General features: G+C 40.5%; 1 protein-coding gene across 1 annotated transcript; it reads right to left on the bottom strand.

Moving 5' to 3' along the window:
* Positions 1 to 7678: 7678 nt before the first annotated feature.
* arrdc3b (arrestin domain containing 3b) lies at positions 7679 to 14402 on the bottom strand. Its single transcript, XM_010878182.5, has 8 exons — positions 13729 to 14402; positions 10773 to 10854; positions 10384 to 10531; positions 10052 to 10154; positions 9695 to 9951; positions 9347 to 9491; positions 9013 to 9167; positions 7679 to 8904 (listed from the first exon to the last, which is right to left on the bottom strand). Exons 1-8 carry the CDS (start codon positions 14006 to 14008, stop codon positions 8833 to 8835), a joined length of 1242 nt encoding a protein of 413 aa, XP_010876484.1. The 5' UTR covers positions 14009 to 14402; the 3' UTR covers positions 7679 to 8832.
* Between the last annotated feature and the right edge of the window lie 8952 nt (positions 14403 to 23354).

Raw genomic sequence — 23354 nt, forward strand, 5'->3', positions numbered from 1 at the left:
CCTGTTTCATTGATTGTCATTGGTTGATGGAGAAGCACGCATCAATAAAGTCGCTTCTGATTTGATAGACGAAATCTCGCGTTGCAGCACATTTTCCTTAAGCGACGTACCACTGCTGCTTTCTACGACCAGTAGAAGGTGCTGCATGTTAATATAGTTTTTATTATTATTCAACACCAAAGCTTACATAGCAGTTTCTCAACATTACATTAAACCGTTCTATAGATACAACAAGAACAAGAGCCCATAGCCAGAGGGATGAAATATAGAATAGAATAAAAGAGGAAGAATACAAATGACAAAAAGATGTCCTTTATACATTTCGACATCGGTTAGAAAAAGTTCCTTTTTCTTTGTAAATCCAGATATATGTGTAAAAAAATCTACAAAACAATTGGGTGATTAACTACATTTGATGTTCCATAACCGAATCTGTATAATAAATTAGGTTATAAAATGTATCTATGTCAACGATGTTGTGCATTTTGCTGCCAATATATCGTTTCATGTCAGCCCAGAACAACTTACTATGTAAACACAAAATATGTGTTCAATAGATTACATTTCTAGTCCACAAAAGCAGACATTGGTAACAACGTATCCATTATTTTTGGGGTCACCATCATTTTCTGTGGAGTGAGCCAAACACGTGCCTGTTCACATCAAATAAGAAAGACCAGGAATAAATGGCAGAAGGGTTAACATTTTCTGTAAAGAAAATCTCAAGTTAATGGGCAGTTGTTTAATCTTTTGTTTAGTAAATTAATACCATTTATCTTATTTCTGTGTGTCAAAGAGTTAAAGAGTTAAAGAGTGGGCAAAAAATCCACCACAGCTAGAAGAACTACTAATTTAAGTTTTTAATTTTGGTCACTGCAGCTAAACATAGCCCAATTCCAGCTAAACATAGCCCCAATTCCAGCTAAACATAGCCCCAATTCCAGCTAAACATAGCCCAATTCCAGCCTGGACCTTTAATGTGATTTTCTTTTAACAACCACCCCATCCCCTACAATTATGGTCCCACAGTGGATCAGTGCATTTAAGCATTTAACAACAAGACCAATTCATGTTTCCAGTGCTTCCCAAAGACAGGTAGTGATTGGTAGACGCCTAACAAATGAAAGAAAAACATCCTTTTGAGCATAATAAAGTTATTAATTGGAGGTTTCAGGTTGGGTATCTGGAGAAGCACTCTGTGACAACTGCTAATGTACAATAGGCTTTATAAAACAAATTGATGAATTAAGCTTATGAGGCCAATAGTCATTTTTGAACAGTGACAGAGTTCAATGACTGTGATTGAGGATAAATCAAGAACATTGTATGTACAGCCTACAAAATACAGTACAGTCTGTACAGCCTACAAAATATTACAAATAATGCATTCTGTTTGCAACAAGGCACCAATGTAATACTGCAAATAATTTGGCAAATACATTCATGTTTTCTCATTAAAACAAATTATTATGTTTGGGGCAAATCCAATAAGTACTACTCATATTTTCAAGCTTGGTGGTGGCTAATTTATGTTATGGGTTTGCTTGGCATTGGCAATGACTATGGAGCTTTTTGGAATAAAAACACAAGGAATACAAGCCCAAAAAAGAGGCAATAAATTGTAAAATGTGGTTTAGTCAGTTATCCAATGGAGAAAACACATTCACCATTCAGAAGCATAATAAATTACATGTTGTTAGAAGACATTCAACATTCCTGAGCGGTCTACTTCCAGTTTTGACTTAAATTTACATTATTTGGCAAGACTTAAAAATGTTTGTCTAGCAATGATTAAGAATAAAACCAACTTTAAGAATAAGAAGCAAATCAATTACTGTATTTGCAAACAGTTAGAAAATTGCACAAAGAGCTTTTACTGCTACCAAAAGTGTTCTAACATACCTTTGACTGGGTTTAAATACTCATATAATATAAATATGAATGTAAGAACCTTTGCTTGACTCTGGACAAACGTTACTGTCCCTCCTTACCTCCAGGCTATGGTCAAACTCTGTCTGTTTAATGACTGAAATGAATTAAATATAAATATAAAAACCACAGAGTCTGATTGGTTCATTTGGAAACTAGCCAATGGAAATCTTTGTTTTTACAGGGCCACAGGACTGTAAATATAAAAAGATATACAACTCAGATGTCTAGAATTCCGGGTATACAATGAGGTGGAACAACCTTCAGGTGTTTCAATCATCATCTGTCTGTGCGTGCCTGTGTGTTTGTGTGTGTGCATTCATGTGTGTGCATGCATCATTTGTGTGCCGGTGTGTTCAAGCATACATGTACTGGATTGTACTGTGTATTGTGGTATGTTGTTATCTAATAGACTCATTTGCAGGTGTCAAACCGATTCCACAGAGGGCCTAGTGTATGTTGATTTTAGTTTTTTCTTTTAAATTGGCCCGTAGTTCAGACCTAAGAAAACCTGCAGAAACTCCATGAAACCAGTTCGAAACCTGTGGCCTAATAAGTCTGTCTCTCTCGTCTGCCCTGAAACAAGTACTAATTGTTCCCAGGCTATTCTTCTTACTAACCTGGGTCACCACACACAGACATACACACACATTTGCTTGCTATATATATATAAATACCCACACACAAATGCGCACCCTACATCATAAAGAAATTGGAGGGGTCATGAGAGTTGGTCTGCAGTGAAAAGTTTATAGCCCAGACCATGTCCTTCACTGACAACATATTCCAGGACTTCCAAACATCTGTGTCAGGACATAAAAACAAACACACTTACAGAACATACACACACACTCATACACGCCCACATTCACATTCGTACACACAGTAATACACACACTTTTTTGGCAGCGTATTGCCAGCCAGTCCAAACCGGTTTGTGTTTATCTCTGGTACAGTAGCAGCTCGTCTGGAGCATCAGCCATAACTATACTCATGTGACCTCTCATCATGTGTGTTTTCATGACACCGACCACAGCTGAAACACTACAAAGATATCTTTTTGATAGTTTCAAAAAACAGACAACAAAAGATGTTTTACCCTGGAATAATGGAATGTTCTGTTCTATTCTGTTATTTTTAAATGTTCTTCCCCAGACAGATTGTCAGTAAACACTCTAACTGTCGACAAACTATCAGCTGTAGCCCAGTGGAAAAGCAACTGGCTAAGGTTATGTTGGGTTTAGGTTTCAAGTTAAGCTTAGTTTATCTTAAACTCAGTCATCAGTGTTGTCCGTTTCATAGGATAGGCTAATATTTACTAGTACAGTATTTCGGTAAACATATTGTGCAAGTGAATTTGACTGATGACCGTGCAATGCATATATTCAGTGGCTCACAAAACTATTCACCCCTTGGAATTTTCCCCAACAAAATTGTGTTTCAACATGAAATCAAAACAGATTTAATTATGGGTTTTTGCCTCTGATCAACATATTCATTGGCCAGCAAGACAATATTCCCAAACATACAGCCAAAGCATATATATATATATATATATATATATATATATATATATATACAGTATCTCACAAAATTGAGTACACCCCTCACATTTTTGCAAATATTTGATTATATCTTTTCATGTGACAACACTGAAGAAATGACACTTTGCTACAATGTAAAGTAGTGAGTGTACTGCTTGTATAACAGTGTACATTTGCTGTCCCCTCAAAATAACTCAACACACGGCCATTAATGTCTAAACCGCTGGCAACAAAAGTGAGTACACCCCTAAGTGAAAATATCCAAATTGGGCCCAATCAGCCATTTTCCCTCCCCGGTGTCATGTGACTCGTTAATGCTACAAGGTCTCAGGTGTGAATGGGGAGCAGGTGTGTTAAATTACCACTCCCTGGTACTGTTCCCTGGAAGTTCAACATGGCACCTCATTACAAAGAACTCTCTGAGGATCGGAAAAAAAGAATTGTTGCTCTACATAAAGATGGCCTAGGCTATAAAAAGATAGCCAAAACCTTGAAACTGAGCTACAGCAAGGTGGCCAAGACCATACAATGGTTTAACAGGACAGTTTCCACTCAGAACAGGCCTCACCATGGTCGACCAAAGAAGATGAGTGCACATGCTCAGCGTCATATACAGATGTTGTCTTTGGGAAATAGACGTATGAGTGAGAGCCTGAATGGGTGGGGGGTCAGCCTGTCATTGCTCAGACCATACGCCGCACACTGCATTAAGTTGGTCGGCATTGGCTATCGTCCGAGAAGGAAGCACCTTCTAAAGATGATGCACAAAAAAGCCCGCAAACAGTTTACTGAAGACAAGCAGACTAAGGACATGGATTACTGGAACCATGTCCTGTGGTCTGATGAGACCAAGATAAACTTATTTGGTTCAGATGGTGTCAAGTGTGTGTGGCGGCAACCAGGTGAGGAGTACAAAGACAAGTGTGTCTAGCCAACAGTGTTAAGGTCTGGGGCTGCATGAGTGCTGCCGGCACTGGGGAGCTACAGTTCATTGAGGGAACCATGAATGCCAACATGTACTGTGACATACTGAAACAGCATGATCCCCTCCCTTCGGAGACTGGGACGCAGGGCAGTATTCCAACATGATAACGACACCAAACACACCTCCAAGATGACCACTGCTTTGGTAAAGAAGCTGAGGGTAAAGGTGATGGACTGGGCAAGCATGTCTCCAGACCTAAGCCCTATTGAGCATCTGTGAGGCATGGTCAAACGGAAGGTGGAGGAGTGCAAGGTTTCTAACATCCACCAGCTCCGTGATGTCATCATGGAGGAATGGAAGAGGTCTCCAGTGGCAACCTGTGAAGCTCTGGTGAACTCCATGCTCAAGAGGGTTAAGGCAGTGTTGGAAAATAATGGTGGCTACAGAAAATATTGACAATTTGGGCCCAATTTGGACATTTTCACTTTTTGTACTCACTTTTGTTGCCACCGGTTTAGACATTAATGGCTGTGTGTTGAGTTATTTTGAGGGGACAGCAAATTTACACTGTTATACAAGCTGTACACTCACTACTTTACATTGTAGCAACGTGTAATTTCTTCAGTGTTGTCACATGAAAAGATATAATCAAATATTAGCAAAAATGTGAGAGGTGTACTCACTTTTGTGAGATACTGTATACACAGGTTTATTGGTCAGCCAACTTGTCTGACCTGAACAACATAGAGAATCCATGGGGTATTGTCAAGATTAAAATGAGATAAACCAGACTCAACAACACAGACGAGCTGAAGGCCACTATCAAACCACCCTGGGCTTTCATAACACCTCTGCAGTGCCACAGGCTGATTGCCTCCATGCCACGCTGCATTGATACAGTCATTCGTGCAAAAGGAGCCCCAACCAAGTATTGAGTGCATAAATTAACATACTTTGTAAACCTTTGTTTTGAGTTAATTAGCTGATTAGAGCTCTTCTCAGGTTGACATTTCTGTATTGTAAATATTTTATCATAATATTTCCATGAGCTGTAAGTCATATTCATCAAGATTAAAACTAAATAGGCTTGAAATGTTTCACTTTATGTGTAATGAATCTAGAATATATGAAGGTGTCACTTTTTGATGGAAGAAAATGAACTTCTATAATATATTTTTTTTTTTGGAGAGGCACCTGTATATATTTTTTGTTGAAATGCCTTTGAAGCGCTATAAGTGTTCTTGGGTCAACTTCTACCAGCTGCACACCTGGATTTGAGAAGTTTCCTAGCAGATCAGTCAGACTGGATGGGGAGCGATCTTCAGGTTTTCCCACCGATGTTTAGAGGGGTTTAGGACCAGACTTTGGCAAGGCCACTCAGGGCCACCCACAGACTTGTCCTTTTGAAAGGCATGCTCAACTGTTTTCAGAACAGCTAATAGTTTCTTTTTAATTTTGTTCCAGAAAAAAACCTGTGGTAGCTGTTTTTGATGGTTAGCACTGTGTTTCGGCACCTTGCAGTCCAGCCTCTGTAGTTTAGCTTGTGTAGTCTTCTGCTGACTCATCCACTCCTACCTCCCTGAGATTGATACTGATGTGGACGTTTTTTCTTTTGTCATTATGGTGAGCATTCTGTCATCTACTGCAGAAGTCTTACTGGGACTACAAGGTCGTTCTTTGGTCTGCCATTGCTGAGCTCACCGGTGCTTTCTTTCTTCGTCTTTATGTACCATACAGTTGATTTTGATGTGCTTAATATATTTGGCTGTGTCTCTTATTATTTTCTTATTTGTCTACCGCATGATGACACCAGCAACAGACTTCAAATGAAAACCGAGAATCAAACAAAACTGTTTTTTTTTGTGCAAGCAATAATGATGCAAACAAACACACCTAACAAACAAGAAACAGCTGTTAAACCAACTGTCCTAATATGTTTTAGCATTCTGAAATGGAGGAACTATTAACAAAATGTCCTGTAATTTAAACATAATTCATTTAAAATGATTATAAATTACCTCAAATTTAAAGGGGCAATAAGCAAAATGTTTACTGTATTACTAGCATAAATTCAAGCATAAATGACCAGAGGACAAAATCTGCAGGGCATGTTTTAAGTTACGGTAAAGCTTAAAATATATTTTCCACAAAAAAAGAGGCCCTGAGATATTCCCCATTAAAACTTTCTAGCCAGTCCGTTTATCTGTTTGTTTTGACGTATAGTCTCCTCATACATGCTTTAGACACTCCCAGTAATACCCCCCTCCCCCAGTCATAACCACCCTGGACTAGCTTATACTATGCCAGTCTTTTTTGGTAAGGGAAGGGGAGGAGACAGGTTGTGTTATTGTTTCAATATTTGTAAATGTGTGAGGCAGGAATCTGCACAGTGCAGCTTTAAACTGAAGTTCAACCTCATTGTAACTTTTCAAATGGTAATACATAAGACAACTGTGTGTGTGTGTGTGTGTTGAGGTGGTTGAGAAAGCTTCATCACCTTACAAAATCTCAGTCATGCTATCCTGCAGTGTTCATTACAGTGGTGGCATTGTATTGTACATTATGACCCCTCTCCTGAGATCCAAAGACAGAGAGCGAGATTGAATAGAAGTAGAAAAAAATATATAGACAGAATCTGATTAGTTGTAGTTGAGATTAAACTATAAATCTTTCGACGGTACTGTCCCGACCACAGGGGAAGAACTAATGATGGCTTTAGTCAACATCTGTTCCACTGTATGTGTGTGTGTGTGTGTGTGTGTGCACTATGTGTGTGTACTATGTGTGTGTACTATGTGTGTGTACTATGTGTGTGTACTATGTGTGTGTACTATGTGTGTGCACTATGTGTGTGTACTATGTGTGTGTACTATGTGTGTGTACTATGTGTGTGCACTATGTGTGTGTACTATGTGTGTGTACTATGTGTGTGTGCGTGATCATGTGTGGTAAGCTGCTAGTAGGCTGATTTGAGCGCGTGAAAATGTCAACATTCCTGGAAGCCATGATGCATGTCTGTTTCGGGTTGTCTGCTGGTTTGTGTGACAGAGACGGTGGAACAGAGTGTGCTAGAGAGAACAATTCTTCACTGTCCTGTCTGGCTCTCAGATATTGCAATGGAAAACAGAGATAGAGAGAAGGGATATAAAGGGGGAGATAAAGAGAGGCAGATGGAATAAAGTGCTCCCTCCAAACCGTAGCGCAGTAGACAGTAGTTCTAGTGTGGCCCAGTTACCCCGCTACTCCTCTTAACTAAGGCTTATGCAGTTCACACGGTTTCTACAAAAAAGCTTATTTATTCCATACAAAGGAAGATTGTGATAGCATTCAGATCAGTAATGGCAATAATGGCATCACATACAGCACACAAACATAGAAAAACGATAAATACAAAAATATATTGCACTTTGTATCAGTTTGGAAGTGGAGATCAACTTTGAATGACATTATTGGTTTTGCTTTGAAAACCACAACTGACTTGTAAACATTTGAAATATCTATTTATTTACTTATTTTTGGCTGTTTCTGTCCTCTCATTGTAAATAAAGAGCTCCGTTCTGTGTTCTTTGTCCACATATATCAATCAAACAAGTGCTTCCTCTGGTACTGTATCTATATAGGATTATAGTAAGGAAAGACACCTGAAAGACAATGTGAGTGCTTAACATAGACATCGGTCTGGAGACACACTACCCAGCAATCACTGCCCATAACACAACCTCCTGGACTTCCTAACAACTCTCTTTGTTTGCAGGTCATTCCACCATTCAGAAATCCCAAGACAAACTAAAACACAAAAAACTATATTTTTTCATTTGTTTCTTAGTTTGTTCTAATAGGGTGTGATTCTGTGCTGTTTCTGGTAAAGCAGTGGTGGTGAGAAGACAACGGACATGTTCCAGCATTTATGAGCATCAAGGAAGAAAAGCTGTGGAAATTAGGTCGTCAAACAGCAAGAAAGGCATGTGCAAAATTCACTGTGAGGCTGGAGGAGATTTCTGACCACGTTTTCAACAGAGGATTGTTTCTTTTCTTCTTTTCTTCTCTCATCTAATCCTAGATGTGCTATGTAATGGTCATATACTGTATAAGAAACTGGGTCTAACAACTAGCTATTCTTCCTTAACAGCAGAAAACTGCAATTTTGTTCAGACAGTGGTGTATCCTAGCCTATCCACACAACTGACATCCCTGTTTACATCCATGTACACCTTCCTGAGGAAACCTAGGATGAGACGGCCATCAGTATTGAGCTATAGCAGCGACCATGTTGGATCCATCTATAGATGACTGGCTCCAGCACAGGGCTATAGTGGCGGCCATGTTGGATCCATCTGTAGCTGCTCAGCACCTGCAGAGGACTATAGCAATGACCATGTTGGATTTCTGTGTAAGTGTAGTTTCTTGTCTGATCTGAGCAGGCCAGTGTTATGCTCAGCGAGAGGGGCAAGGATCGGGTCTCCTGACCTCCTGACCTCCACAGCCTGGTTCTGGGTTAGGATCAACCTGAGAGAAAGGGATGATGTTAATTTAGCCTAGAATACTGTGTGTGTGAGATTGTGTACGTGTATGTGTCTGTGTGTGTGTCCAGGTCTACGTTGGGTATGCGTGTACCTCAGAGTACAGTGGCGGGGGCTGGTATCTGAACTCTGTGATGTAAGCATGCAGCGTTCCCTGGTCCTCTTCATGGACGTCTGACCCCTCACACTGCTCAAGGCAGCCCCGTCTTTGCTCCTCTGTCACTGCCAGGTCGCTGTAGCTGGGCGGAGCTGAGAATACACACGCAGCACGGGATTAGCTTGGGTCAACACACACCACAAACATACACACTTCACAAACACAGTGTACACACTGTGCACACAAACACACACGCACGCACGCACCCACGCACACACTACACATCAAAACAAACAAATTACACACACAAACACATTGTGTTGATCCTAACCTTCAGGTCTCTCTGGCCAGCTGGTGGTACTACAGTAACTGCTGATGCTGTTGGTTCGACTAGTGAACGCGTGGAGCGGGATGGTACCAATCACCAAAGGCAACGACAATGACAGGTTCAACCCGCCAGGGATGTCCACATACACCTGTGTGTAAACCAGTGAGATTTCACTGACAAATACTTCCATCTCTAACACATAATTAAACATTAAGGCCAGAGGACGTGTTCTATATAGTCAATATTCCACAACAAGTTCTATTGTTGGACACAGAGCAGAGCAGAGTTTAGCTAATCACCGTTAGGATTCCAGTCCCTGCCGGGTTAAGAACACGTAGAATGATTCCTTACCACCAGTGAATACTCCACTCTGATGAGTGGACATTCCAGGATGGATGGGGAGACAGGAGGTATGTGGAGTAGTTTTCCATCCCAACTCTGACTCTTCCCCTGGAGCAGGTTGTCGCCACGCAGGGCTGCCACCTGCTGCTGAAGCTGCCGGGCTTTTCCCTTGGCAAAGTAGGTCTGGGTCTGGCACAGCGCGGCTTTGGGCACCACCACCCTGGACGAACAGTTCTCCACCTCCGCAAATATCTGGATGGACTCGCCTAGGAGAGGAGGAGAGGAGACCGTGAAATGTGGGTTGGTGTGGGGATGGGCTGTGTGTGAATGTGTGTGTGTGTGTGTGTGTGTGTATGTGTTGCTTACCTGGTGTGTATCCCTTCCTCTCGATCTTGGCGCTGAGTGAGATTGGTCCTGAAGCACAGAACCAGCAACACAGGGTCTTGTCCTTAGTGCCAGCTTGAGGAGCCTGTACACGGGAATGTTAAAAGGCACAAAAACCATGAGCATGGTCAGTGTCAGATTTATCTCTGTGTGTGTGTCTGTGTCTGTGTGTGTGTATCTGTGTATGTGTGTCTGTGCGTGTCCATGTGTGTGTGTCCGTGCGTGTCCGTGTGAGTGTGTCTGTGTTTCCGTGCGTGCGTGTCTGTGTGTGTCCGTGCGTCTGTTTCTGTGTGTGTACACTCCTCAGTCCTCACCAGCAGCAGTGGTGTGTTGATGTCAATGTGTTCAAACACAGTGAACTCCTTCTTCACTCTGACAGGCAGCAGCCATGGTCTGTAGAGCTCTGCTCTCACCCAGTACCTCACACTGCCATGTTTCCCTTCAAACGACGTGGCCAGGGGCCTGGGGGGAGAGGGATGGGGAGGGGGGCAGATAAGGGGAGGGGGATGGGGAGGGGGGCAGGTCTATATTATTAAACTTCGATGTTTAGATAGGATTCTGTATTTAGCGTTTGCATTTTATGTTATTGCTACAGTTGTGTCTGTGTACAGTATGCTTATTGGTCTGTATGTGTGTGGGGGGAGGGTATGTCTGCGTATGTGTGTTTTATGTATGTGTGTGTATTTGTGTGTGAGTTACGTACATTTGTGGTAGCAAGAAGCTGAAAGCGAATTCGTGTAACCCTGTGTTGAGAACAGTTAGGGCCTCTTCTGGACTATCCTCATCTGAAACACAGGAGAACAAGATTCCAAATACCAGACCTGACTCCCACTAGCCTGAACACACTATAAGCTAAACACACTTTTTAATTTCATTATATAATCCTGGTCAACACCAACACAATAAACCCATTAATAAAGGCTGTGTGACATCTAACCACAAACAATTAATGTGTTATAACACATGGCCAAAAACCCCACATATTAAACATTTTATTACACAACCCAGTTATGGAATTTTAGTATAGTTTATTGTACCCATTATGTCATAAATCATCAGTAAATCAGATAAAAACATTTACTGTCATGTTCTTCAAAAACAGTACACACAGTACAGATTAAGACACAAAGACACACCCAGACAGAGGAAACATGAATGCCCTTTCACTTCCTCAATCTAAATGTTATTTTCTCTTTAGCAACAGAGAACATTGTGTGTTTGTGGTGTGTGTTTGTGTGCGTGCCAGTGTGTATATATGTGCATGGGTACAGTATGTTCAACAACACAGGCTATCGTAAACAGCTATGTATGTGTCTGTATGTGTCTGTATGTGTCTGTGTGTGTCTGTGTGTGTGTGTGTGTGTGGTTTCCAAGTCACACCGGCAGTGCAAGAAGAGCAGGAGCAGACCGGTATGAACCAGAATGAAGAGCGGATTTTCAGCCGGATACTCCAACGAATACATTACTACTCAGCGTCCCATTGGAGGGAAGCTAACCTAGTCCCGCCCTTCGACCAAGCCCATTTATGAATAACTATTTGTTCTGTATATGGAAGGATGGAGAGAGAGAAACAGAGGCATGGAGAGAGGTATTGGGAGAAGGGAGAAAGAAAAAGAGAACAGAACGTAGAGTTAGGAGGGAGAGAGAGAGAGTTCACCTAACATCTTCATGCCATGCACCAGTTGAAGCAGGCAGAGAGACTGCAGAGAAAGACAGTAGTATTTGACAGAAATAAAGAGGGACTCGAGAGCAGGTACATTCACGCATCTTTATTAAAAGCCAACAACATGTTTTATTTTACTATTCATCAATCAGACAACCAGTCAATCAACACACAGCATAAATCAGAGATATTACAGTGCGACAAGGAACATATCCAATACTTACAGAACATAAACTAAAAAACAAAATATTTGAGCAACAAGTAAAGGTAAAATCTGTAGAGGGGGCAAGCAGCTCTGATCCTGGAGAGCTACGAGGTGTGCAGACGTTAGTTCCAATGCAGCACCAACAGACCTGGGTAAACTAATCATGATTAACTATTTAGGCCATCATTAGTTTAAACAGGGGATCAGGTAAGTTCGTGCTGGGCTATAAGAAAAGACAGCGCACCATATAGCTTTTCAGCCACCTCTGAGGTGATCAGATATCAGATCAGCACATGACATTTTATTCCAGTCAGCTACTAATGATAAACATTGTTTTCCAGAATGCTATTCTGAACTTAGGTTACCAGTAGGTTTGGTTCCCCGTTTCTGAGAGGCAACCAGTCTTCTGATGAAGGTCTTGATGACGTCTGTCATATTGTGGTGGATAATTGTTCTCAAGAAAATATGACTTCAGCTCTCCAACATTAACCTAGTCTGATTTGGCCAGGCAGAGAAGCATTATTGCCATGAGTTAAGATGCAATGATAATAGTATAATTGTTGTGACTACGAGATTATTTTCTTTAAAAACAAATGTATTGTTGTTGGTGTCGTTTTTACATCCTATTAAAACTTGAAATAAATCCTAACTGTAATAGTTTACATGTCTCTCTAAAGCAGCTTTACGCAAATAAAACTAGTACTGTAGACTAAAATGTTGGTAGTCCAGCAGGGTTCTACTATAAATTAAGTATTGATACATTGCCAATAGCAACTATTAAATTAACATATCAGTTACCTCATGAAATAGGTGTGGCACAGGTCTACGTGTTTGGCCAACGTAGCATACATTTTTATTTTTGCCATTAAAAAAAAATATTACAGTTCTCTACCATGTAAATGTTATAGCAGCAAATTGAAGACAAAGTTGCATGAGTGTTGCTTTAGAATTGTCATTTCCTCAGATAGAATGATGTCATTCTCGACGCATATGAGTGTTTAGACCAATCAGGAGCGAGAGAGACTTATCCCCCGCTCACGCACCCCACCCCCCTTCCTTTAGCCAGTTTGTGAACAGGTTTGAACCGCTTCTAACAAAGGGAGTAAACTTCAGGATGTCATCAGCGAAAGAATGTAACTGATAAAATGATGAAACGAAAACAGTAATAACCGATTCAAATATTACGATTTAAACTCATTCCGATTAGATTGTGTCGCACTGATACACATTTTAGACCAAAATTGGTTTATTCACTCATCACATTGCATGTAGGTTGAAACCACTTGCTTGGACTGTTACATTTGAATATAACTCAATTAACAAAATATATGGGCTACTGTAATTATGTCATAACAAAGTTTAAATAAAGAACACATGTATGTTGCATTGGCAATCATGCCTTATTAAATAGCTTAAACTGGATGAGGAATATCCACCCATTGCACCATGGCTCTATCTTTTGTCGCATCAGGACCACTATCTCACCTGAGTGAAAGAACCCATCCACCAGGGCACATAAAGAAAGCAATCATGTTCCAATTAATGTGAAGTGTGTGGTAGCCTATGCATTTTGTGTGAAATGAAACACATGAATGTAGCTTAACTTACTAATGGCGTAGCCTATAATAACCACAGCAATAACAAAGCTCCCTAACACTGCATATAAGATGATACAGCGTGTTCCAGTTCTCTTTCAGAACCCCCAGAACTATGACTACTGCCTAACTTCTTAAAATGTTGCCAGCACATCTCTGATCATGAGTGCGTAATTATGATGTGGTTGTCCCTTACCTCGCTCCTCTCCTATTAACGTGTCGCTATGGTTTAAGTATTCCACCTCCTCGGTGTAATTCTGAGTGTAGGCAGTGTTGGCCCCGGCGTTCCGGGACTCGGTCCACCGTACCTTGGCTATTCCTCTGGCGGTTATGTTCAGCGTTTTAACGCGAACCTCGCCGGCGACTTCGATTATCACTCTTCCCGAGACAGAATCGCCGCCGGAGTAAAGAGGAATGTTGTTGTCGTTTAAACAGTCGAAACAGACCGCTAAAGTCTTTACCTTGCCCAGCACCATAGTGTTAGAAAAATTGCCTCTACGAAAAGGAAGAAATCATAAGAGATCCACACACAGCCCACGGCAATACGTTTTTGGGCAGAAAAGACCGCCCCGCGGGCTGGATCAGTGGTCCTCACACTGGCGGTTCAAATGGGTGTCAGACGCAAAGCAGCGGCTGATAGCTGTCATCCTTCCAGTGCGCTACTTTCCACTGCCGCCAAGCTCTGCTTTCTGGTGTAAGCTGTGTGGTGTATCAGCGCTCTTAAAGGAGACTCCGACATAGCTCGCTGATAGGTGTTGCTAACATGAGACCAAATCTTAAGTGACCACAACAACGAAAAAGACATGAAATATATGCTGCTAATTCAGTCCTTTTTAAAATGCAATTAGGCTTCCCGTAACTACTTAGACCTCTGAATTCCCATAAGACCAATGATACAGCAGTGAAGGACTTAGTGGGTTTTGTCCAACCTGTTACTGGACCTACTGTATAAAGCAAGCAAATATATTTAGATAGCACCGTTCATACATAGAAGCAATTCAATGTGCTCTACAAAGAAAACGAAAAATATAAAAATACAATAGAATAAAAACAAATGCTTGAATAAAAACAACAAATAGGCAATTCAATGTGCTTTACATGAGAAAAAAAAAAACTAAATAAAAACATAAATGGTGTATTCCATAGTAGATTCCATGAGGAAGCTGTTAAAGCTGCAAGGCTAACAGTGTGTAAGTTTAAGCACTAGGTCATAGGCACATTAAAAGTGTTTTTAACCAGGATTTACGTTGCTCTTCTGGTAGATTTATTCCAGTTTAGTTTGGACTCAGGGCTCTACTAGCTGACCTGAGTACATTTGGATCTAAGAGCCCTGCTTGGTTTAGAATTTTTTTAAATATCAGAAATGTATTCAGTGATTTATAGACTAAAATAACCATTTTGAAATCCATTCTGTAACTGACTGGAAGCCAGTCGAAAGAAAGAACCGGAGTGATGTGCTCTATTCTATTGGTCCAGGTTTACATTCTAGCAGCAGCATTCTGAATAAGCTGCAGCTGTTTTACAGTCTTTTTGGATAATCCAGTTAAGAGGCTATTAGAGTAGTCAACCCTACTAAAGACAAAAGCATGAATGAGCTTCTCTTGGTCTTTTTGGGACACCAAGCCCTTGATTCTGGCCATATTTTTAAGATGATAGAATACTGTTTTGGTGACCACTTTGATATGAATGGTGAATGTAAGATCTGAGTCTATTAGAACACTAAAATTACACACTTGGTCCCTGGTTTTAAGGGCAAAAAAATCCAGCTCTTTACTAACACTAGTTCTCTTGTTTTTGTTGCCAAACACAATCACCTCTGTTTCATCCTGGTTTAATTGTACACAATTTTGGTTCTTCTTGGCATTTATGTGTTCTATACAGTGACACAGAGAGTCTACTGAGCTGTAGTCAAATGATTCGAAAGCCATATATATTTGAGTATCATCTGCATTGCTATGGTAGTTAATGTTGTTGTTATGTACAATCTGGCCCAGCGGTAACATATAGAGATTGAACAGAAGCGGTCTGAGAACTGATCCCTGGGGAACTCTGCATGTCTATCAGATTCATGATTGCCAATGGTGGGAAAGTAACTCTGGCCATCTAGATAAGACCTGTCCCAGAGAGTCCTACCAAATTGTCCAGCCTGTCCAGAAGTGTTCCATGTTATACAGTGTCAAATGCAGAACTGAGATCTAATAGAACAAGAACGGTTATTTTATCCAAATCTGTAATCTGCCATGTATCATTTAAAACTTTTATCAGAGCCATTTCAGTACTGTGGTGAGGTCGGAAGCCTGACTCAAATTTTTCAACGAGACCAGTTGTGTTGACAAAATTGCTGAGTTGATTGAAGACAACCTCCTCAAGCATGTCTATAGTTGTTCAATATAGATGCATCCAGTCTTCTCTTTTTTAATAGAGGCTTAATGGCAGTTTTTAGGGACATTAGGAAAATGCTTGATTGCAGAGAGCTGTCAACTGTTTGCTGCAGATCCATTGTTATAGAGTTAAAAGTTTTTAAAAAGTCAGATGACAGTGGGTCGAGATAACATGTGGAAGCTTTAAAATGTTGAATTGTTTCTTCTAGGGCTTTTGATAAATTTTTTATTAAATTTTTCTGTGGACAAGGTTAGTTTTGAGGCTATCTGCTTTAAGGGGGTTTGTGAGCTTGTCGACCACGGCAAATAGGGTGCAGGTATTGTTGAGGTTCCTGTTGATCGTTTCTGATTAATGTTGCTGTGTAGCCCTGCGTAACGCATAGTTGAAGCTACAAAATCTTTGTTTATAGATGTCATAGTGGATTTGAAGCTTAGTTTTTGTCCACTTATGTTCAGCTTTCCTACATTCTCTTTTCAGGGGGTTTACTATCAAGGTGTTTCTCCACAGTGCCTTCTGTTTGTGCAGAGTTTTTTTTACCATTACCATTGCAACGCGATTCAGGAATTCATCAACTGAATCTGCATTTATTGTTGATGAGATAGCTATGGCCTCCATTAAATTAGCATTGGGACTCTAATTAATGTAAATTTTTTTAACAGAAACAGAGTTTACTTCAACATCCGGGGTGATCAGTGATTCAAAGTTTTTTACCATGACACAGGAAAGACCTTTAGAGATCTAGAATGCGGACCAGATCTAGAATGTGGCCAGATCTAGAATGTGGCCTTGAGTGTGCGTAGCTCTTACACATGTTAATTGGGATCAAAAGTGTCATGTAGTTCAAAAAGTAATTTGGCAACAATCATACAATGGATTTACAGTCATGTTCATACGTTTGCATACCCTGGCAGAAACAGCAACATTTTGGCATTGACTTAGAAAATATGACTGATCTTGCAACAAATATTTTTTTTTTAATTTAAGGATAGTGATCATATGAAGCCATTTATTATCACATAGTTGTTTGGCTCCTTTTTAAATCATAATGATAACAAAAATCGCCCAAAGTCCCTGATCAAAAGTTTAAATACTCTTGAATGTTTGGCCTTGTTACAGACAAACAATGTGACACACACAGGTGGAAAAAGGCAATTAAAGGTGAATTTCCCACACCTGTGGCTTTTAAACTGCAATTAGTGTCTGTGTATAAATACTCAATGAGTTTGTTAGCTCTCACGTGAATGCACTGAGCAGGCTAGATACTGAACCATGGGGATCAGAAAATAACTCTCAAAAGACCTGCATAACAAGTTAATGGAACTTTATGAAGATGGAAAAGGAAATAGAAAGATAGCCGGTAGCCCCATTAAAGCGTAATTTTGTATTTCAGACCTGATTGGCTGTCTGTCTGTCTGGCGCCAACATTAGTCGGCAAGAACAGCGAGGAGGGTAGATTGTCTTAGCTAGCTTGTTAGCTTCACAAACGCCAAATAACTTGAGAAAATGAATAAAGTGGATTTCATACTCGAGCACCGGTTTGAAACCCTTAATTTGGAGGAAAAACTTGAAGTAAAGCGACTTGGTGCCCATCAGCCACAGGATATTGTCATCACTCAAACTGCTGGTAAAAGTAAGGAGTGGTTTTTGAAGAAAAAGTGGCTAACGGTTAACATACAAAAGAAAGCACTCTTCTGTTTTCCATGTCTGCTATTTAGTGGAGATGGTACTTGGTCGACAGGTTACAAACATTTTGAAACATCATTCTGAGAGGATTGCAGAACATGAGAGCAGCGGGAGTCATCTGGACAATGCTGTGAAATTGGGCTCACTTGGAAGGGTACATTTCGCAGCCCAAGTTGTCAGTGCATACAGGCGCTCCATTGAGCAGCATAACAGGTACGAGGTGGAGGAAAACAGGTACGTTTTCAGTTGGATCATAACATGTATTAAACAGTGTGAAATGTGAAACCGCACTGCGGGGGCAGGACGAGTCGGTGGACTCCCTGAATCCTGGAATATTCCGAATTTCGAGACTATGTGTGAGGGCGATTCGAGACTTCAGATTATGACGCTCAGCCCATCTTCAAAGGGACATCCAGCACTGTACAAAACGAACTGTTAGATTGTATGTATAAGTGTACATGGGGGAGATAGCCAAGCAAGTGGACAAGACATGATTTGTTGCCATACAGGCAGATGAGACAACTGATGTCTCCTGTAAATCACAAAAGGTGGTTGCCTGACAATACAGCGACAGAGAAGATTTTGGAGTTTGTAGAAGTCAAGATTTCTCTGGCGCTCCAAAACGTGTTGCGGCACTTGCTGAGGCAACACAGAGACGCATTCCAAAGCCACCCGCTGTACGATGGAACTTTAAAAGTAGAACTGTCAATGCACTTTGGGAAAACCGTGCTGCGCTGCTCCTGTGTATGGAGGACGTGCGCACACAACCAGGATGGGATGAGGCCACCATAAGTAAGGCATACGACCTGTCAAAAAAACTCTGGGACCGAGCCTTTCTACAGCTGCTGGATTTATTTTTTCTTCCTTATGCCAGAAGTTGATGCTAAAACTGAGCATCAATGGATCTGGGATTAGCAGTGTGCTCACCCGTTTCAAGGAGAATGTCCAGAATATGTGGAAGCAAACTGATGAATGGGCTGCCACTGTTCATGATGGAACAGATGAGCCAGGCCGATGAGTAACCAACACAGCGCCGGTGATGAAGGAGGCATGCGACACAGTCATCTCCCAGGTGGAGCAGAGGTTTTGGCATAGTGACCACCTGATCGCTGCGAAGCTGGTTGACAGCTCGCTCTTCCCACAATATGTCCTGTCATTCCCTACATCTGAGCTTGACTGTGCAGTGAAACTATGGCCTCTAGGAAACGAGGAAAAGTTGAAGTCTGAGCTGACCACTCTGTACTGCCACACTGAGCTTCACACTGGTAAGACCCTGTCTCTGTTAAGATCCATCCATGAGAAGAACCTAGAGGAGGCTTTTGCTGAGATCGTCACTCTGCTGAAAATGATCATAACAACACCAATGATGACATCTGAGTCAGAGAGGAACTTTTCCACCTTAAAGAGGGTAAAAACCTTCACTCGTAATACCATGGGACAGCCGCGACTCAACGCATTGGCCATGTTGTCCATCGAAAGCCAGCTGATTCAGCAGCTACATGACTTCATTCCCGAAGTAAGTTTGCCCAGAGGAAGAACCACCATGCCACCTTTCTCTTTCAAGTGAGCCCTCAGCCTTGGTGATTGAAAGCAAATTTTATCATCCTGCCTTTGTATTGCTGGTCCGTGTATTGGTCATATTTTTGTGCTGGATCGATTGATATAGATGGTGACGAGTGTTAGTGTGTCCATGGTTATCTATTAAGGTTGTTGTCATAGAATGGATCTGTATCCCTAAAAAGTCTTTCCGCTTTGTTGTGGCCTTCAGTGGTGTTGAGCTCATTGCTGTTCGCATATGGCTCTGAATGCACATGGGTTCTGAGCTTGGTTGCATTCCTAATTTAGGTTTGTAAATGTGACAGTGGTTATTTTATATGTGTTTGAGAGAGAAGGAGAGCAATTACACAAGAAGGTATCTCTCTCTCTCTCCAGTATGTGTACTACAACACCTGGTAGAAGCAAGTCGCTCTGTCGTTAAAAGTGTTTTGTGGAGCCACGCTGTTTGTTGATGTGTTAAATAAACACATCAGTATCAAGAGGGAGTTTTGTAGCTTAACTGGTATGTATCCTATATTTTGAAATGGTTTGTGCCCCACACATTTTTTACATGTAAAAACGCCACTGGTTGTTGTATGAATGTCATTCACGAATGAAAGAAAAAAGAAAGTTGTCTTGCCTTGAAAGAAGAAAATACGTTCCTATGCAATGAAATGAAATAGCTTTGGCAGACTCAATTAGCAATTGCTCAATTCTTATGTCTATGCCAGTAAGTTATTAGATACCGGTAAAGCTTATTATTGGCTAATACTCTGTTAAAACAGCCAGTGGCAAATGCAATACATAGCCGCTATTTTTGGTAGAGGTGAACTTAGTAAGAAACGTATCTATTTCATTCACAAATGGCCAACTATCTATTAAAACAGCCAGTGGCAAAAGATAATTTGTTCAGGATAGAGACAAGAAAAAAAGTACAGCTCCATGGTGTAATGGTTAACGACGCAGCCTTTCAGGTGGGCGACCCGGGGTTCAAATGTCAAGATGGTAATGCTTTCTATTGCAAGCCGGCTTGCCTGGTTTCTTGTTTCAATGACCAGAATGAGTCTGGAGGATTCTGTGATGGCGAGCCCAGCTCAATGAGACGGTGGACGGCCGAGGAAGCAGAGTGGCCAACCGTATTACCTGTTCCCAAGAGACGTCTGACCAGCTCGATTCATTCACCCAGACACCAGATAAGATTTCTGTACACATTATTACCTCTATTAGGGTAGATGGTAATAGTAGTAGTACATACATATCACACACAGACAAGGAACCGAACGTTTGGACCAACATATTAGGGAAAAGACAAGATCTTGAGCCCATATTTTTTCCTGATCTGGTAATCTAACCAGGTTAACCATTTAATGGTGCCAGACCAAGGCTCTGCGTCTGAGCTTGTGCTTATTGATCTTAATGCTATCAACTACATTTATTACCACATTCTTTAGGGAATCCAAATTGGTCTATTTAGAAAAGTTACAATTATATCTAGTTTGGAATATTTTTAGCAGAATTTTTTTTTCTCTGTGGATGGTCAGTGTTCCCAAAAATCTAAGGAATATTTCTGTCTTCCTCAAGGTTCTGTTTTAGGACCATTTTTGCTTTTATTATGCATAGTACAAACGCAACCTTTTAATCATGTCATTCAGAATCCCAATGTAAATATTTACAGCTACAATACAGATGATTCAGATGACATACTGCCTACCCTAGAAGCATGTATTTTAGACAAGAAAGCGCATTTGTAAATGAGAAAACAGAAATGATGTTCCTACGTCTCAAGAAAGAATTTGCTGAATAATATTATAATATTTATTTTGTGACACACAAAATGACAGTTGGTTTCTGCAAGAAAAATTAAAAAGGAAACTAAATTCAGAGGAACAAACATATGAACAAAAGAAAGGTGAACTAGAAAATAGAAGAGAAGGTCCTCAATTACCAATTCCCACAAACCAGACATTACCCTTTTCCCTTCTGAGCGTTTTCCTCCAAAATGTACCAACACTGGTTGGTCCTGCAGAGTTATATATTTCTCAGACTGACAATAAATATATTTCTCAGACTGACAATAAGAAGAAAAGATTAAGATGGGCAAAAGAATACAGACACTGGACAGAGGAAGAACTCTGCTTAGAAGGCTAGCATCCTGGAGTCGCCTCTTCAATGTTGGCGTTTAGACTGGTGTTAAACCTGTGGGTAATGAAGCTGCCAGTTGAGGACCTATGAGGCGTCGGTTTCTCAAACTAGACACTAATATGTCAGGGTTTTGGACATATCTTTGGCCACTAGAGGCCTCATTGTATCTCTTGTTGGTTTTCAGTCTCTGTCATTATGTCTTATTGTTGTCACCTGTGCCTAGTTGAATGTTTGTGTATGTAAGTCACACTTCTCCTGAGTAATTTGCTCAGTGTTTCCAGTGCCATGACCAAGTCTAGGTCTATCCCTTGCTGTGCCTCATCTGGAGTCTATATCTACCTTGTGAAACTGGTATGTTTTTTTTTTTTTGCGCTTTGACATTTTTTAAAGATTTTTGGAGTTTACATTTTGGATATTTCCTATGAAAGTTTGGACATTCCTTTTCATCCAATAAAAGATTTGAAGACATTGCACAGAACTGTCATCTGGTTTTCTGCGAATTTGGGTTCACTGTTTTGATCTGTTCAAGTTTTGATCTGTTCAAGTTCTAACCCTGTGTTTCTGACACTGATGCATTTGTGTTCTTGTTCAGTTGTGTAACGGACTAGGGACGAAAGGCGAGAATCCAATAGGGGAAGGGACTTTATTAAACAGAAAACAATGATGAAGGCCTGGAATAGGGTTGACAACAGAAGCAGATCAGTGACATGACTAAAACAAAATAAGAAATGACTAAGAGGCACTAACCAAGACCTGACATGAACTGGGAACATGAAAACACAAACGACTGATAGTGCACACAGGAACTGGAGTGATAAAACCGTTGGCATGAAGGAACAAAATACGTTAACTCACAACACTCTGACACAAACACAGGTTTTAAGTATTTGATAAACTGCTGATTTTGCAGGTTTTCCTACTTACAAAGCATATAGAGGTCTGTCATTTTTATCATAGGTACACTTCAACTGTGAGAGACGGAATCTAAAACAAGAATCCCCAAAATCCAGATTTTTAAATAATCAATTTGCATTTTATTGCATGACATAAGTATTTGATCACCTACCAACCCGTAAGAATTCCAGCTCTCACAGACATGTTAGTTTTTCTTTAAGAAACCCTCCTTTTCGCCACTCATTACCTGTATTAACTGCACCTGTTTGAACTTGTTACCTGTATAAAAGACACCTGTCCACACACTCAATCAAACAGACTCTGACCTCTCCACAATGGCCAAGACCGTATTGCCCAGCAACAGCCCCGAAACCTGATGGATCTGGAGAAGGTCTGTATGGAGGAGGGGACCAAAATCCCTGCTGCAGTGTGTGTAAACCTGGTCAAGAACTACAGGAAACGTATTATCTCTGTAATTGCAAACAAAGGTTTCTGTACAAAATATTAAGTTCTGATTCATCAGATACTTATGTCATGCAATAAAATGCAAATTAATTACTTAAAAATCATACAATGTGATTTTCGCGATTTTTGTTTTAGATTCCAGACATTTTGTTTAATTTTCATTTTGTGTTACTTATTTGTTGCACTTCTTCTAAAATTTTCGAATTAAACACGTGAGTTGGAGAAATTATTTTTGTAATTTAGTTGCCTAATAATTTTTCACACTAATCTTTGCATAATAATTGTGCACACTTATGTATTCCCCTGAGAAAAATCAAAACTCATGTTTCCTTTGTTAAACATTCAGATTTGAGGTTCAATTATATTTTAGATTGACTGAGAGCATTGTGTTTGTTCCACAATAAAATAAATCTTGAGGAATACAATTTGCCTAATAATTGTGCACGCATTGTACAATCCAAGATCCTCTAATTGTTGTGGTGTATTAATTCTATTTTTTCATAGAAATATTCTGCCTGGGTTATGTTTGGCATCATCTGTCAACATTGTTTGTGTACCATTTTTTGGGTCAACTGACGGAAATCTCAGAAACGTAAGTAATTTTCATCTGACTGGAACTGTGGGCTGACAAATAATAGGATTTGAAATAGGAACTGTGCTCTATAAATGTGGAACTTTAACGGAGCTAGAGAACTTCCTCACAGCTACAGTATGTACTGA

This window comes from Esox lucius, chromosome 14 (genome assembly GCF_011004845.1).
Source record: "Esox lucius isolate fEsoLuc1 chromosome 14, fEsoLuc1.pri, whole genome shotgun sequence".
Lineage (NCBI taxonomy): Eukaryota > Metazoa > Chordata > Actinopteri > Esociformes > Esocidae > Esox > Esox lucius.